Source organism: Penicillium samsonianum (genome assembly GCF_028829775.1).
Source record: "Penicillium samsonianum strain IBT 33392 chromosome Unknown utg000001l_segment0_segment0, whole genome shotgun sequence".
In the NCBI taxonomy this organism is placed as follows: domain Eukaryota; kingdom Fungi; phylum Ascomycota; class Eurotiomycetes; order Eurotiales; family Aspergillaceae; genus Penicillium; species Penicillium samsonianum.
The window spans coordinates 875,409-888,457 of NW_026643259.1; the positions used below are offsets into that span (position 1 = coordinate 875,409).

The 13,049-nt window shown below is 50.4% G+C and overlaps 3 protein-coding genes across 3 annotated transcripts; 2 read left to right on the forward strand and 1 right to left on the reverse strand.

The window, feature by feature from the left end:
- Positions 1-96: 96 nt before the first annotated feature.
- N7471_000348 (type I polyketide synthase) lies at positions 97-7,878 on the forward strand (the record flags this gene model as incomplete). Its single annotated transcript, XM_057273069.1, has 6 exons — positions 97-591; positions 648-805; positions 859-1,255; positions 1,325-5,686; positions 5,740-6,024; positions 6,082-7,878. 6 exons carry the CDS (start codon positions 97-99, stop codon positions 7,876-7,878), a joined length of 7,494 nt encoding a protein of 2,497 aa, XP_057141248.1.
- A 1,929-nt stretch (positions 7,879-9,807) lies between these two features.
- Positions 9,808-11,791, forward strand: N7471_000349 (sugar porter family MFS transporter; the record flags this gene model as incomplete). The annotated part of the gene is made up of 7 exons (XM_057273070.1): positions 9,808-9,881; positions 9,943-9,960; positions 10,022-10,128; positions 10,179-10,409; positions 10,460-11,223; positions 11,281-11,417; positions 11,473-11,791. The coding sequence occupies 7 exons, from the start codon at positions 9,808-9,810 to the stop codon at positions 11,789-11,791; spliced, it is 1,650 nt and encodes a 549-aa protein (XP_057141249.1).
- Positions 11,792-12,017: 226 nt separating this feature from the next.
- On the reverse strand, positions 12,018-13,036 carry N7471_000350 (uncharacterized protein; the record flags this gene model as incomplete). Its single annotated transcript, XM_057273071.1, has 2 exons — positions 12,018-12,396; positions 12,450-13,036. The coding sequence occupies 2 exons, from the start codon at positions 13,034-13,036 to the stop codon at positions 12,018-12,020; spliced, it is 966 nt and encodes a 321-aa protein (XP_057141250.1).
- Positions 13,037-13,049: the final 13 nt, after the last annotated feature.

Consider the following 13,049-nt stretch of genomic DNA (forward strand, 5'->3'; position numbering starts at 1 on the left):
GTATAAAAGGCTGAAGAAGAACTTGGTTGAGACGATCATCAGACAAAAGAAAAACAGAAATTCATCACTCATTTCCCTCATATTACCATCGGAACGATGAGCTCTTTAGACCATGACCTACCAACACAGGCCAATGGAGCGTTGAATGGTTTGGCAGAGGCCAGCATTCACTCCAATGGGACTTCCCAGACCAAAGAGGTGCCCCTAACACCCGAAAGCTGGTCAGATCTCGAAGTCAATGGATCGTCACCCGATTCCCCCATCGCGATATGTGGTATGGCCCTTCGCCTTCCTGGTGGATTAGCAAGTCCACAGGAATTTTGGGACTTTCTTGTAGCCAAAGGCGACGCAAGAGGCCGCGTTCCAAAGTCCCGGTACAACATCTCTGCATACCACTCTACCTCTGGACGTCCAGGAACCATTGCAACCGAATACGGATATTTTCTTGATGAGAGTGTCAAGCTCGGTAGTCTGGATGCTTCTCGCTTCTCGCTGAGTCGCGCTGAGCTTGAATTTGCCGACCCACAGCAACGTTTGATGCTGGAAGTCGTCCGGGAAGCCCTTGATGAGGCCGGTGAAATGGACTTCAAGGTAGGCAATTACCTTTTAACTGACCATGAAAACCTTGCTGACATTGGCGGATACAGGGTAGCGTGACGGGATGCTACATGGGAAGCTATGGTGAGGACTGGCTTGAAATGCAAAACAGAGACCACCAACAGACTGGAGTCAACCGAGTTGATGGCTACAGCGACTTCATGCTTTCTAGCCGCATATCCTATGAGATGGATCTCAAGGGACCAACGTACATACCTTGTCTTTCCAATTTTACAGACTGGGATATTGACTTGAGAATAGTATGACCGTCCGCACTGCTTGCTCTGCGGCACTTATTTGCTTGCACGAGGCCGTCTCCGCCATTCAAAGGGGTGACTGCCAAGCGGCAGTTGTGGGGGGTGCAAATTTGATCATGGCTCCTGGGATGACAGCGTTCATGACTGAGAAGGGTGTTTTATCGCCGGATGGCTCCTGCAAGACCTTCTCTGCTGACGCTAATGGCTATGCCAGAGGTGAAGCTGTTACTGCTGTGTATATTAAACCACTTGCTGCTGCTATTCGAGATGGCAACCCGGTCCGTGCGGTCATCAGGTCCACTGCTTCGAATGGCGATGGCAGAACACCGGGCATTGCGCAACCCAGCACCGAGAGTCAAGAAGCTCTGATAAGAAAGGCTTATGAGAAAGCCGGAATCACCGTAAGTTGACCCAGGTTCAGCTGTTGCGAGGTTCAAGGAATGATGGAAATGAGGCTGACTTCTTTAAAGGACTTTTCTAAGACTGCGTTCGTGGAGTGCCATGGCACTGGCACGGCAGTCGGTGATCCTATTGAAACGAATGCTGTTGCGCGTGTATTTGGAGACTCTGGTGTTCATATTGGATCTGTCAAGCCAAACCTTGGACATTCCGAAGGTGCTTCAGGACTCACGGCCCTCATCAAGGGTGTTCTAACCCTGGAAAACCAAAAGATTCCACCGAACATCAAATTTTCAAGCCCAAACCCAAAGATCCCCTTCCAAGAGAGGAAACTTGTTGTTCCATTGGAGCCAACTTCATGGCCCGAGTCTTGCCATGAACGAGTCAGTGTCAATTCTTTCGGCATTGGAGGATCAAATGCGCATGTCATTCTCGATTCGGCGCGCAGCTTCAATCTTTCCGAAGATACGCCTGAGACAACCCATCAATATGAGCCCAGCAAGTCACACTTGCTCCTGTTATCTGCCAATTCCGCATCCTCGTTAGAAGTCATGACCAACAGCTTCCGGGACTGGGTTGGTCAGAACCCGGAAAGCATTGAAGACCTTGCATACACCCTTGCGCATCGGAGAGAACGCTTGTCCCACCGATCCTATTTAGTCGCCAGTGGTGATCGGCCATCCGGGGCTCTTAGCCAGGGTCGGAAGGTACCCACCACGTCTCCAAATTTGGTTATGTTGTTTACCGGGCAGGGTGCGCAATGGCCCCGAATGGGTCGCCAACTTCTGCTCCGCTCCGACTTTTGTTTCCAAAGCAGCATTCGGGCCCTTGACGGATACCTCCGAGATGCTCCGGACGCTCCAAGCTGGACTTTGGAAGAAGAACTTCTGAAACCAGCAAGAACTTCCAAAGTCCAAACGGCAGAGCTGTCGCAACCACTTTGCACAGCTGTCCAGATAGCCTTGGTTGATCTCCTTGCAGCTGTTGGTGTGAATCCCTCCGCAGTCGTCGGTCACAGCAGCGGTGAGATTGCGGCAGCTTATGCTTCTGGAGCCCTTACGGCCAAGGAAGCCATCATATCTGCATGGCAGAGAGGAATTGCCGCCAAGAAGCAGACGAGGCCTGGAGCGATGGCTGCCGTTGGGCTGAGTTGGGATCAGGTGAGCAGTTTCCTGACGCCACCAAAGGTCGTGGTTGCATGTGAGAATTCACCCAGGAGCGTTACCCTGTCGGGAGATGCTGAAGAGGTGCAATCCACCATCTCTCGTATCAAGGAAGCGCACCCTGACGTGACAGCCAAACTGCTCAAGGTCGAAAAGGCGTACCATTCATATCACATGCGAGAGGTTGGGGGAGAATACGCCGAAGCCTTGCTCCGTGATGTCCAGGGCAATCCACCCTCCGTTCCATTCTTCTCTTCCGTCACTGGCTCGGGAAAGCCTGAGGAGGTTGCCTTGGACGCAAAGTACTGGCAGAGAAACCTCGAGTCACCCGTTCTTTTCAAGTCAGCAATTACCGGAGTCCTAGACCAGGTCGACAATGTCACCTTTTTGGAGGTTGGACCACATCCAGCACTTGCAGGTCCCGTCAGGCAAATTATGACACAAGCATCGAGCTCAGCACCATACGTCGGAGTCATGGAGCGTGGCTCGGACTGCGTTGAGAATTTCTTGACCGCGCTCGGAAAGTTGTTTGAGCTGAACGTCCCAATCGACTTCACCAAACTCATTCCCACAGGAACCTGTCTTCCTAACCTCCCACGGTACCCCTGGGACCACAAATCCAACTACTGGCGCGAATCCAGAATTTCTCATGAATGGAGAGATCGTGAGTTCCCGGCGCATCCCCTCCTCGGTGTCCGTCAGCTTGAGAGTACGAGCCTTGAGCCCAGTTTCCGAAACATGCTGCTCATTGAAAATGCGAGCTGGCTCCGAGACCACAAGATTGAGGACAATGTCATTTTCCCCTGTGCTGGCTATATTTCAATGATCGGTGAAGGCATTCGACAGATTAGTGGATCGCAAGATTCCTTTACATTGCGAAATGTCGTACTCAGTTCGGCTCTCGTGTTGTCGGAGGATGCACCCGCTGAGCTAGTCACTACGTTCCGTCCAGTTCGCCTCACCGATTCGATGGACAGCCAGTGGTGGGATTTCACAATTGCGTCTTTCAACGGAAACATTTGGATGAAGCATTGCACAGGGCAGGTTGCATCTGAGAAGATACAGCCCGTGCATAAGCCAGAGGAGGGCCTGCTCCCGCGAAAGGTGCAGCGACGGAAGTACTATGATGTTCTCTCTCGGGCCGGTATCAGTTACGGACCCCACTTCCAACGCCTTGAGGACATTCGGACGGGTACAGTCGATAATCGCGCAACTGCTCGCTTGTCAGACGATGTCTGCGGAGATGAAGAGCATTATCATATCCATCCAGCCGTGATTGATGCCTGCATTCAATCCGGCCCCCTTGCAGGCACTAAGGGACGTGTCGAGGCGAAACACTACCGGCGAGTGCCAACGAAAATCGAGAGGGTGACTGTTCATCGCTGCGATCCCGCTGCGGATATCAAGGTCTCGGCGTCGGCTGTATTCATCAAAGGCAGTGGTGATGTTGTCAGCCGCGTACAATGCATATCGAATGGCGGTATTGTGTTGGACATGGAAGGTGCCAAACTCTCGCCTTTGGAAGAAGCTGAGGAGCTAGGAACAGCCAAGCCCATGACATCGGCACGTCTCACGTGGGGACCACACATCGACTTCCTGGACGTCACCCGTCTCATAAAGCCTGAGATTCCCAGGCGTCTATACACCCCAACTCTCGACGAGCTTGCCCGCCTGTGTCTGGTATATTCGGAACGACTGATTGAGGGAGCTCAAACCAGTCTCCCTCATATGACCAAGTACATGAATTGGATGGCACGGGAGGTCCGCGGCTACGGAGACGACTCATCACTTCTTGCCATGGATGGCGCCTCCATTAAAAGGAAAATTTCGAGCTTGGTTCAAAAGATGGCAGGTACACCTGTGGAGGACTGTGCTACTGCCGTTCAGAAAGTGGTCAACAACATGGAAGGCCTGTTGTCTGGGGAGACAGATCCTCTCGAATTATTGTTGGCCGACAATACTCTGACGAAGCTATATATTGCGACGGACGCCGTGGACCGATCTCAACTCATCCGTCACCTCGCCCACAGCAAGCCTAATCTTCGCATTCTCGAGGTCGGCGCAGGCACAGGGGCATCCACAGCAAGCATGTTGAAACATTTGGTTCTGCCTACTGGGCAGCCCCTGTACTCCAAGTACGCGTTCACCGACATTTCTTCCGCATTCTTCGTCTCTGCAAAGGATCATTTCGAGGACTATCGCAATATTGAGTATCGCGTTCTGGACATCAGCCAGAGTCCAGCCGAGCAAGGATTCGAAGATGATAAATTTGACCTCGTTATTGCCACCAACGTCCTTCACGCCACAAAGAGTCTAAATGAGACTCTGAGAAACGTGCGCCAACTGCTCTCTCCTGGCGGCAGACTTCTTCTCCATGAGCTTGACTCTGCCTCCAAATGGCCTAACTTCATTTTCGGCACTCTACCAGGTTGGTGGTATGGTGGACCAGACGGTCGCCCAGATCAACCCTATGTGACCCCAGCTCGATGGGAGTCAGAGCTCAGAGATGCCGGTTTTAATGGCCTGGATGCAGTCGTACATGATGCTGAAGAAGGATATCAGCTGAATGCTATCATAGTCGCAAGCCCACAAACCGAGAGAAAGCCTGTCAACAAGACAATCTCCATTCTAAGTGATGAGGTCTGCCCCCATCTGACCCCCTTGTCCAGAGTTCTGGAGGCCCGAGGCTTCATGGTCCAGCCATATCAACTTGGTCAGGAACTACCGGCAGGGCAAGACATCATTTCGCTCCTTGATTCCACACAGCCCTTCTTCAAAGATATTGATGAATCTCGCTTCATATCCTTCCAACGGGTATTGGACAACCTTGAACAGTCCGCGCTGTTTTGGGTGACACAGCCATGTCAAATTCAGTGTCGTGACCCCAACTATGCCCAGGTTATTGGCACCGCTCGTACCATCCGTACTGAGATGCTGTTGGACTTTGCCACGTGCGAAGTGGATCACCTTGGCTCTTCCTTGGAGAAGGTGGTCGATGTCTTTTCAAAGTTCCAAACAAGAGTGGAGGATGAGACTTTCAAGCCTGAATACGAGTACTCCATTTGCAATGGCACCGTCAACGTCGGCAGAATCTATCCCTTCTCTTTGACTGATGAACTTTCGTCAACTGCCATTTCAGAAGAACGCATCGGCCTCGACATGGGTAAGCCAGGACGTCTTAATACTCTGAGATGGACTCCGCGTGAGAAAAAGATCCTCCTGAGTGACGACGTAGAGGTGCAACTCCACGCGGCGGGGCTAAACTTCAAGGTAAGCCCCTTCTACCGTTCACCTTGAACAAATAGCTAATATGTTATGGTCAGGATGTCTTGGGCTCATTGGCAGTAGTCCCCTATCCGGAGGATGGTCTCGGGATCGAGTCCAGTGGTGTTGTCTGCCGTGTTGGTCCCGATGTCACGGACCTTCGCATTGGCGATCGGGTCATGCTCTTAGGCGATGGCTCCTTTGGGTCACACGTGGTTACCCCCGAGAGGCTTTGCGCAAAGATTCCCGCCAGCCTCAGCTTCGAAGATGCTGCGAGTATGCCGGCAGTCTTTGCCACTGCAGTTTGCTCGCTGTTTCATATTGGCAAGTTGCAAAAGGGACAAGTAAGCCGCCTCCACTTAATCAAACTCTCACCTTGAACCGATACTAACAATCTTTAGTCCGTGCTTATACACAGTGCCTGTGGCGGTGTTGGTCTAGCTGCTATCCAACTTGCTCTCATGGTAGGCGCTAATATTTACGCAACCGTCGGAAGCGAGGAGAAGATCAACCACCTTGTCGAAACCTTTGGACTTCCAAAGAACCAAATTTTCCACTCCAGGGACACCAGCTTTGTGGAAGGGATCATGCGTGAAACAGACGGACAAGGCGTGGATGTCGCCTTGAACTCTCTATCTGGAGAGCTTTTACATGCCACTTGGCGTTGTGTAGCAGAGTTTGGTACCCTGGTCGAGATCGGAAAGCGTGACTTCCTCGGTGCCGGCAAGCTCGATATGGATGTTTTCCTCGGCAGCCGGACATATTCCTGCTTCTACCTTGATGCACTCATGGCAAGAAAACAGTCAAAGGTCAAGGAGCTTCTCAGGGAAGTTTTATGGTACTTTCAGAGTGGCCAGATCACTCCCGTCAGGCCTAAGAAAGCTTTCAATGCCTCGGAGATTGAAGAGGCATTCCGCTATATGCAACAAGGCCAGCATCTGGGCAAGGTTATTATCTCAATCAGGAACACTGATGGTAATCTAAAACTTGATACTGCATCCGTCAAGGCACCGAAGGAACTGAACCTGGACAGTGAGGCATCTTATCTCCTCGTTGGTGGCCTTGGTGGCCTTGGGCGAGCAGTGGCAAGGCACTTGGCTGAGCGAAACGCACGCCGTGTTGTATTCCTCTCCAGAAGCGCTGGAAATGGCCCTGATGATCCCGACACCATCAAAGAGCTCGAAAGCATGGGATGTGAGATACGTCTCGTCAAAGGAAGTGTTTTGCAGCAAGAGGATGTGACCCGGGCTTTGGAGCAAGCTCCAAATCTGAAGGGCATTATCCAATGTTCTATGGTTCTTCGTGACGAGAACTTCGGGCGGATGAGCATAGACGAGTGGAGAACTGCAGTGGCTCCTAAGGTCCAAGGGACATGGAATCTCCACCATGCTACTCTCGCCGCTGGGATCGAACTTGACTTCTTTATTTTGTTCTCTTCCATGTCTGGAGTCACTGGACAAGCCGGTCAGGCAAACTACGCCGGAGCGAACACTTTCCTGGATTCCTTTGTGCAGTACAGAACAAGCCTTGGTCTCGCGGCATCTTCCCTGGATATTGGAGCAGTGCAAGATGTTGGTTATGTTTCGCAAGACGATGCTCTTCTGAAGAGGATGAAGCTCGCAAGTGCACATGGAATCACGGAGCCTGAACTCATGGAAGCTGTCAGCGCAGCTGCTCTGTTCCTTAAAACTTCTCCGGCTAGCTGCGATACCCTCGCTGAGCATTTTGTGGACAAGAACACCATTGCACTGGGTCTATCGACAGCAATTCCCTTAAGCAGCTCCGAAAGCCGTGCGTTTTGGAGAAAGGACGTGCGAATGGCCGCCTACCACAACTCTTCCAAGATCAGTGCGGGAACCTCTGGCTCGAACAGTGATAATCTCAAGTCGTTCATGGCGCGAGCCAAGGAAGATGCGAGCATTCTCAGCAGCGAGGAGTCGACAATATTCCTTGCTCAAGAAATAGGCAAGAAGCTGTTTATGTTCCTTCTGAAGTCGCCGGAGGACCTGGATACGTCTGTGTCACTTGCCCAGCTGGGAATGGATTCTTTGGTCGGCGTCGAGATGCGCAGTTGGTGGAGGCAGGCATTTGGGTTCGATATCAGCGTCCTTGAATTGCTGGGAATGGGAAACCTGGACGGACTGGGTAGGCATGCGGCGGAAGGAGTTCTGAAGACACTGAGTGAAGAACATGCATAGACTATTGCAATGTGGTCGTCTATACTAACGAAATACTAAGATCTTTTTTGTTGGTTTTGTTGAGACCAACCATGTTGGCGCCTAGAAGTCAGACATTCATTCCCCATTTAGTTAACTAGTTAGTTACTACGGGGTAGGTTGTAGTTGTATTACAGAAATAAGTGGATACAAGGCCAAGTAAGTCTGAGCAACAGCCTAAAAAAATCCCATGCGCAATGATTCCGGCTTTGATAATACTACTAACTATATGTACTGTGTAACTACATAGGTAGTCAGCATTCCTCAGTTCGGCCTGACCAAGATTCCCGAGGTCGGCTCCAGCCCGAACAAATCGTTCAGAAGCAGGTTTACGACAAATCGAAGGCTGTCCGTATGCCCAGGATCCCGATGTCCTCAAACCGTGCACAATTAAACTTCCACATTGTCGATCATTGACTATTAATTCCTAGTTGATCTTCATTATCAGCATGGTCAGGGATGTTGCTGTGAGTTGGTATTTACCCTGTCATTACCGGGCTGGTGTACTGTGGGCCGGATCCGACTCTCTCTCTCTACTTGGACTGGCAAGTTTTGGCGGGCTTCTCTTCAAAATATCGCATTGAATAATAATTATTATCACCACTCTGTTTACTGGACATATAAAGCGATTGACTGCATAATTAGGTAGCATCGTGTAAATACTCGTGGACAGAGTTGCAGTTTGATGTGTAATATGCATGGATGTCCGAATTGGGCATCCCGTACTCTCGGGAACCCCGTGATTCGGCCTGTGCCGAACTGCAGATTTTCCAGAGTCGTGTACTCTGTACTCTGTAAGAACAGTAAGGATTCTGAAATCCATCTCAGAGACTGTAGGATTAAAGACCACCTACCTATTTGGATATGTGTGCCCAAGTGGACTTGTCGATGATGTCATCACTTCGGCTATATCCTGAGCAGGTTTTCGGGACCCCTGATGCCGGTTCGGCGTGCGGCTTATACGGAAGGTTTTTATGCCCCTTGCCATCCATCCCTGCCAAGTGTGCTTGGCGAGTTAACGGTGAAGAAAATATAAATACAAATCATGTACTTTGTAATGAGCGCGTGGAAAGCAGCAATTGTGCGCAGTGGTCTGAGGCCCAAAGTCGTGTCCACAGCATGTTGTACATATGTAGTCTTTTCAGCGAAGATCAGCGGGAAAAAAAATGGGGAGTCTGGGGGAACTGGAGAATCTCCAGGTTTCCGTCAAATGCAACTCCAATTCAATTTCAAAATGACAAAAGTACCATGAACCACGCGAGATCCTGTGAACCGTGCAGCTGTCATACACTCCATATCATCGACGGAAACAGACTTGGAAAGTACCCGGTGAGTCCATGAGTCTCCAAGGGTGCTTTCGATTTGATGCCATCACGAATATTACCGTACTGAGACAGTGCATACTGTCACCAATACCGGACGGAGACCGACTTGGCCATGCGAGACCCCTCGCATGGCCTGCGCGCACCTCCTGACGCCGATTCGCCCGGTGGATCCCGTGGAAACCTGGAGGAATATCGATGATCATCCACTTGTCTCGGACGTGAAGATGGGGCACAGTGGCTCGTTCCCCTAATCTGGCCACGGTATAGGCATCACCAATGCAACGTTACTACTGCTTCTCATTGGTGGCTTGTCTCTTGATGATTCTAGATTCCGATTTGCGCTCCAAAACTTGATGTTGGAGGTGGATACGCTCCTTGATTGATTCTGGGGTTCATAATCCTAGACTTCCCCGGACCTGGCTGTTACATTGCTGGATCTTCTTTTCTCTGCTTAGCTGCAGTCTGTCTATTTCAAATCCATTTCCTGGCCCCGGCGAATAGTCGAACTCCCTTTGTTTTTAGGGCTTGACTATATACAGTCTGTCTTACTTCTGCAACCTACAACCTATACACCATATCCGCCATCATGAAACCATACTTCGGCCTTCGGGGCACGAACCTGAATATTATGATCGGTGTCATTGCTGGTCTTGATTTCTTGTATGTTGGTCTTTCAATTGTCTACTTTAGAAGTACGCAGCACTAACGTGGAATTACACAGGCTATTCGGATATGACCAGTATGTCATCGAAAGCTATACATGAGCAGTCTAGTGTGTTTCTTTTGCTAACATTCAACAGGGGTGTTATGGGAGGTCTATTGACATTAAACTCATTTGTTACGGTCTTCCCGGAAATCGACACCACTAAATCGAGTTCAGGGACGAGTAGCAACGCCACTACACAGGGTATGCAACTCTATGGCAACCTTCTATTCATTCATTTACTAATTTGTCAGGAATCACTATCGCTTCTTATAACCTGGGCTGCTTCTTCGGCGCAATCTTCTGTATCTGGATTGGAAACTACCTTGGTCGCCGTAAGACAATTTTCGCCGGCTCCATCATCATGGTGATCGGGGCTACGCTACAGGCCAGTGCTTACTCCCTGCCGCATCTCATTGTCGGCCGTGTTGTTACTGGTATCGGAAACGGCATGAACACCTCTACCGTCCCTACATGGCAGTCTGGTAAGTATTTGACTCTATCGGAGAAGAGGCACGATGCTGATATTACTTAGAATGTTCCAAGTCCCACCACCGCGGAAAACTTGTCATGCTAGAGGGTTCCTTGATTGCTGCTGGAATTACGATCAGTTACTGGCTTGATTTTGGATTCTCCTTCCTTGACCCTAGCTCCGTTGCGTGGCGTTTCCCAATTGCCTTCCAAAACGTCTTCGCACTAGTCATCTTAATCTTCGTGATGCCGCTCCCCGAATCACCTCGCTGGCTGATCCTCAAGGGCCGCGAGCAGGAAGCATTGCAAGTTCTCTCTGCGATTCTAGACTTAGATGAGAAAGATCCTTATGTCCACTCCGAATTTTCCGCTATCAAGGATGCAGTCCTGGCTGCCTCGAGTGTCAGCTTCCGTGACTTGCTCACCATGGATGAGAACCGCCACTTCCACCGTGTTGTACTCGCCTACGTCAACCAGATGTTCCAGCAGATCTCTGGTATCAACCTGATCACCTACTACGCTGCTACTATTTATGAGAACTCTCTTGGTATGGATGGCCTGACATCACGTATTCTAGCTGCCTGCAACGGCACTGAATATTTCTTGGCGTCTTTGATCCCCATCTTCATTATTGAGAAGGTGGGCCGACGAGTTCTGATGTTGATCGGCGCCGCTGGTATGTCGATTTCAATGGCCGTTTTGGCCATCACGACTAGCTTTGAGCACGAGAGCAAGCCTGGTATTGCTGCTGCCGTGTTCTTGTTTGTCTTCAACACATTCTTTGCCCTTGGCTGGCTGGGAATGACCTGGCTGTATCCCGCTGAGATTGTAAGGCTTTCATATCTTTTACTCCTTTGCATCAAAGCACCACTAACAATGCTATAGGTGCCTCTACGAATCCGTGCTCCCGCCAATGCACTCGCAACTTCGGGTAACTGGATCTTCAACTTCATGGTTGTCATGGTCACGCCTGTTGCATTCGACACAATCAAGTACAAGACATATATTATTTTTGCTGTCATGTGAGTATATTCTGTGCGAAATGGATTTGGTGAACACTAACTCAGTTCCAAATAGCAATGCATTCATCTTCCCCGTTGTCTACTTCTTCTACCCTGAAACTGCCTATCGATCCCTGGAAGAGATGGACACGATCTTCCACAAGACATCCAGCGTCTTCAATGTCGTCTCGGTCGCCCGCAACGAGCCCCATCGCTACGGTAAGAAGGGCGAGCTTCTCATCAACTACGAGGACACCGAGGAGCACCTGCGCCGCGCTAGCTATATTTCAGAGAAGAAGATCAAGCTGGGCAGTGGGACGGACGTGGAGACTGGAAAGGGTACCCATGTTGAGCACCGCAAGGATAGCTCGTCTAACAGTAGTGAAGGCCTTTGAGAAGGCAGATTCTTATTTTATTCAACTAGACATTTTCACGATATTAATCAACGAGTCAGTATCTATCTCAGATACTGTGTGTTTATTTCATGAATTGTGGCATATATTCATTAAGTATTGCATATTATAGAAACATCATGTATATCAAAGGTATCAACGACATAATTCAGTCACAAATAACCCCATTCAAGCTCAAATCACCCCAACCACAACCTGCCCTAGCTGCTCACAGCCCAAAGGCCAATCCACCAATTGCAGCAACCAAGACAGCAGCCAGGATGCCAGTCCCACTAATGCTCACACTATCCGCGGAACTCGCTCCAATGTTTGGGCCAGCTGAAACCAAATTTGTTGAATCAGATCCAGTAGCAGACGGAGCAGCGGCACCGGTCGACAATGTGACAGGGTCTGTGGAGCTCTTAAGAGAAGTCGCCGAGTAAGGAGCCGAGAACGAGTAACTAGACGACTTGCTCATGAACGAAGACGTCGCCTCGGCGCGGTTTGTCGCATAAGCAGACCATATAGTGCGGGTACTCGTGGTTGTAGAAGTAACCGTCTGAACGGTGTAGGGGTAATAAGAAGTCCAGTAGTAGTACCAGTAAGTCCTATAAAGAATCAGCAAACCATCCACCAAACCAACCCAATCAGACCCACGCACCAGTAGATAGTAGTATAATAATACTCAAAATCAACCTTAACATAAGTCGTAGTTGCCGTCTCCGTCGCCGTGGACGTAACATCCGCTGTAAGCGTCGCCCCAGACCCAATCCCATTATACTCCCCAACACAACCAGTGTACGGACAACAAACCTTTTCCCCATCATAGACACGACACTGCTTCCCGGCGGGACAGTAGTAACCCCCGGAACAGCACTCCCCGCCTAGCGGTGCGCACCCCGTGTTCCCTTCACAGCACTTGTACCCAATCGGACACGTCCCGCCGCCGGTGCAGCACGTCTGGCCTATCGTCGCGCAGTACCCGTTCCCGCAGCACTTCCCGCCGAGCGGACAGCAGCGGCTCGTGTCGTATGCGCATTGGCTGTACCCGATGCCGCATTCTAGGGCGCGGGCATTTAGACTTGGGTTTTCGTTGAAGACGGAGAATACATCGTCTTTGTTGATTAGGGAGATGTTGGAGAAGAGTTGGGGCTCGTTTTGGTTGGTGGTTGTGCTGGTTGCTATGTTGGCGAGGAGAAGGGATAGGGCTAGGCCTGTAAAGGAGAACGAGGGGATTGAGGAGAGCATTTTGGAGAAGGTA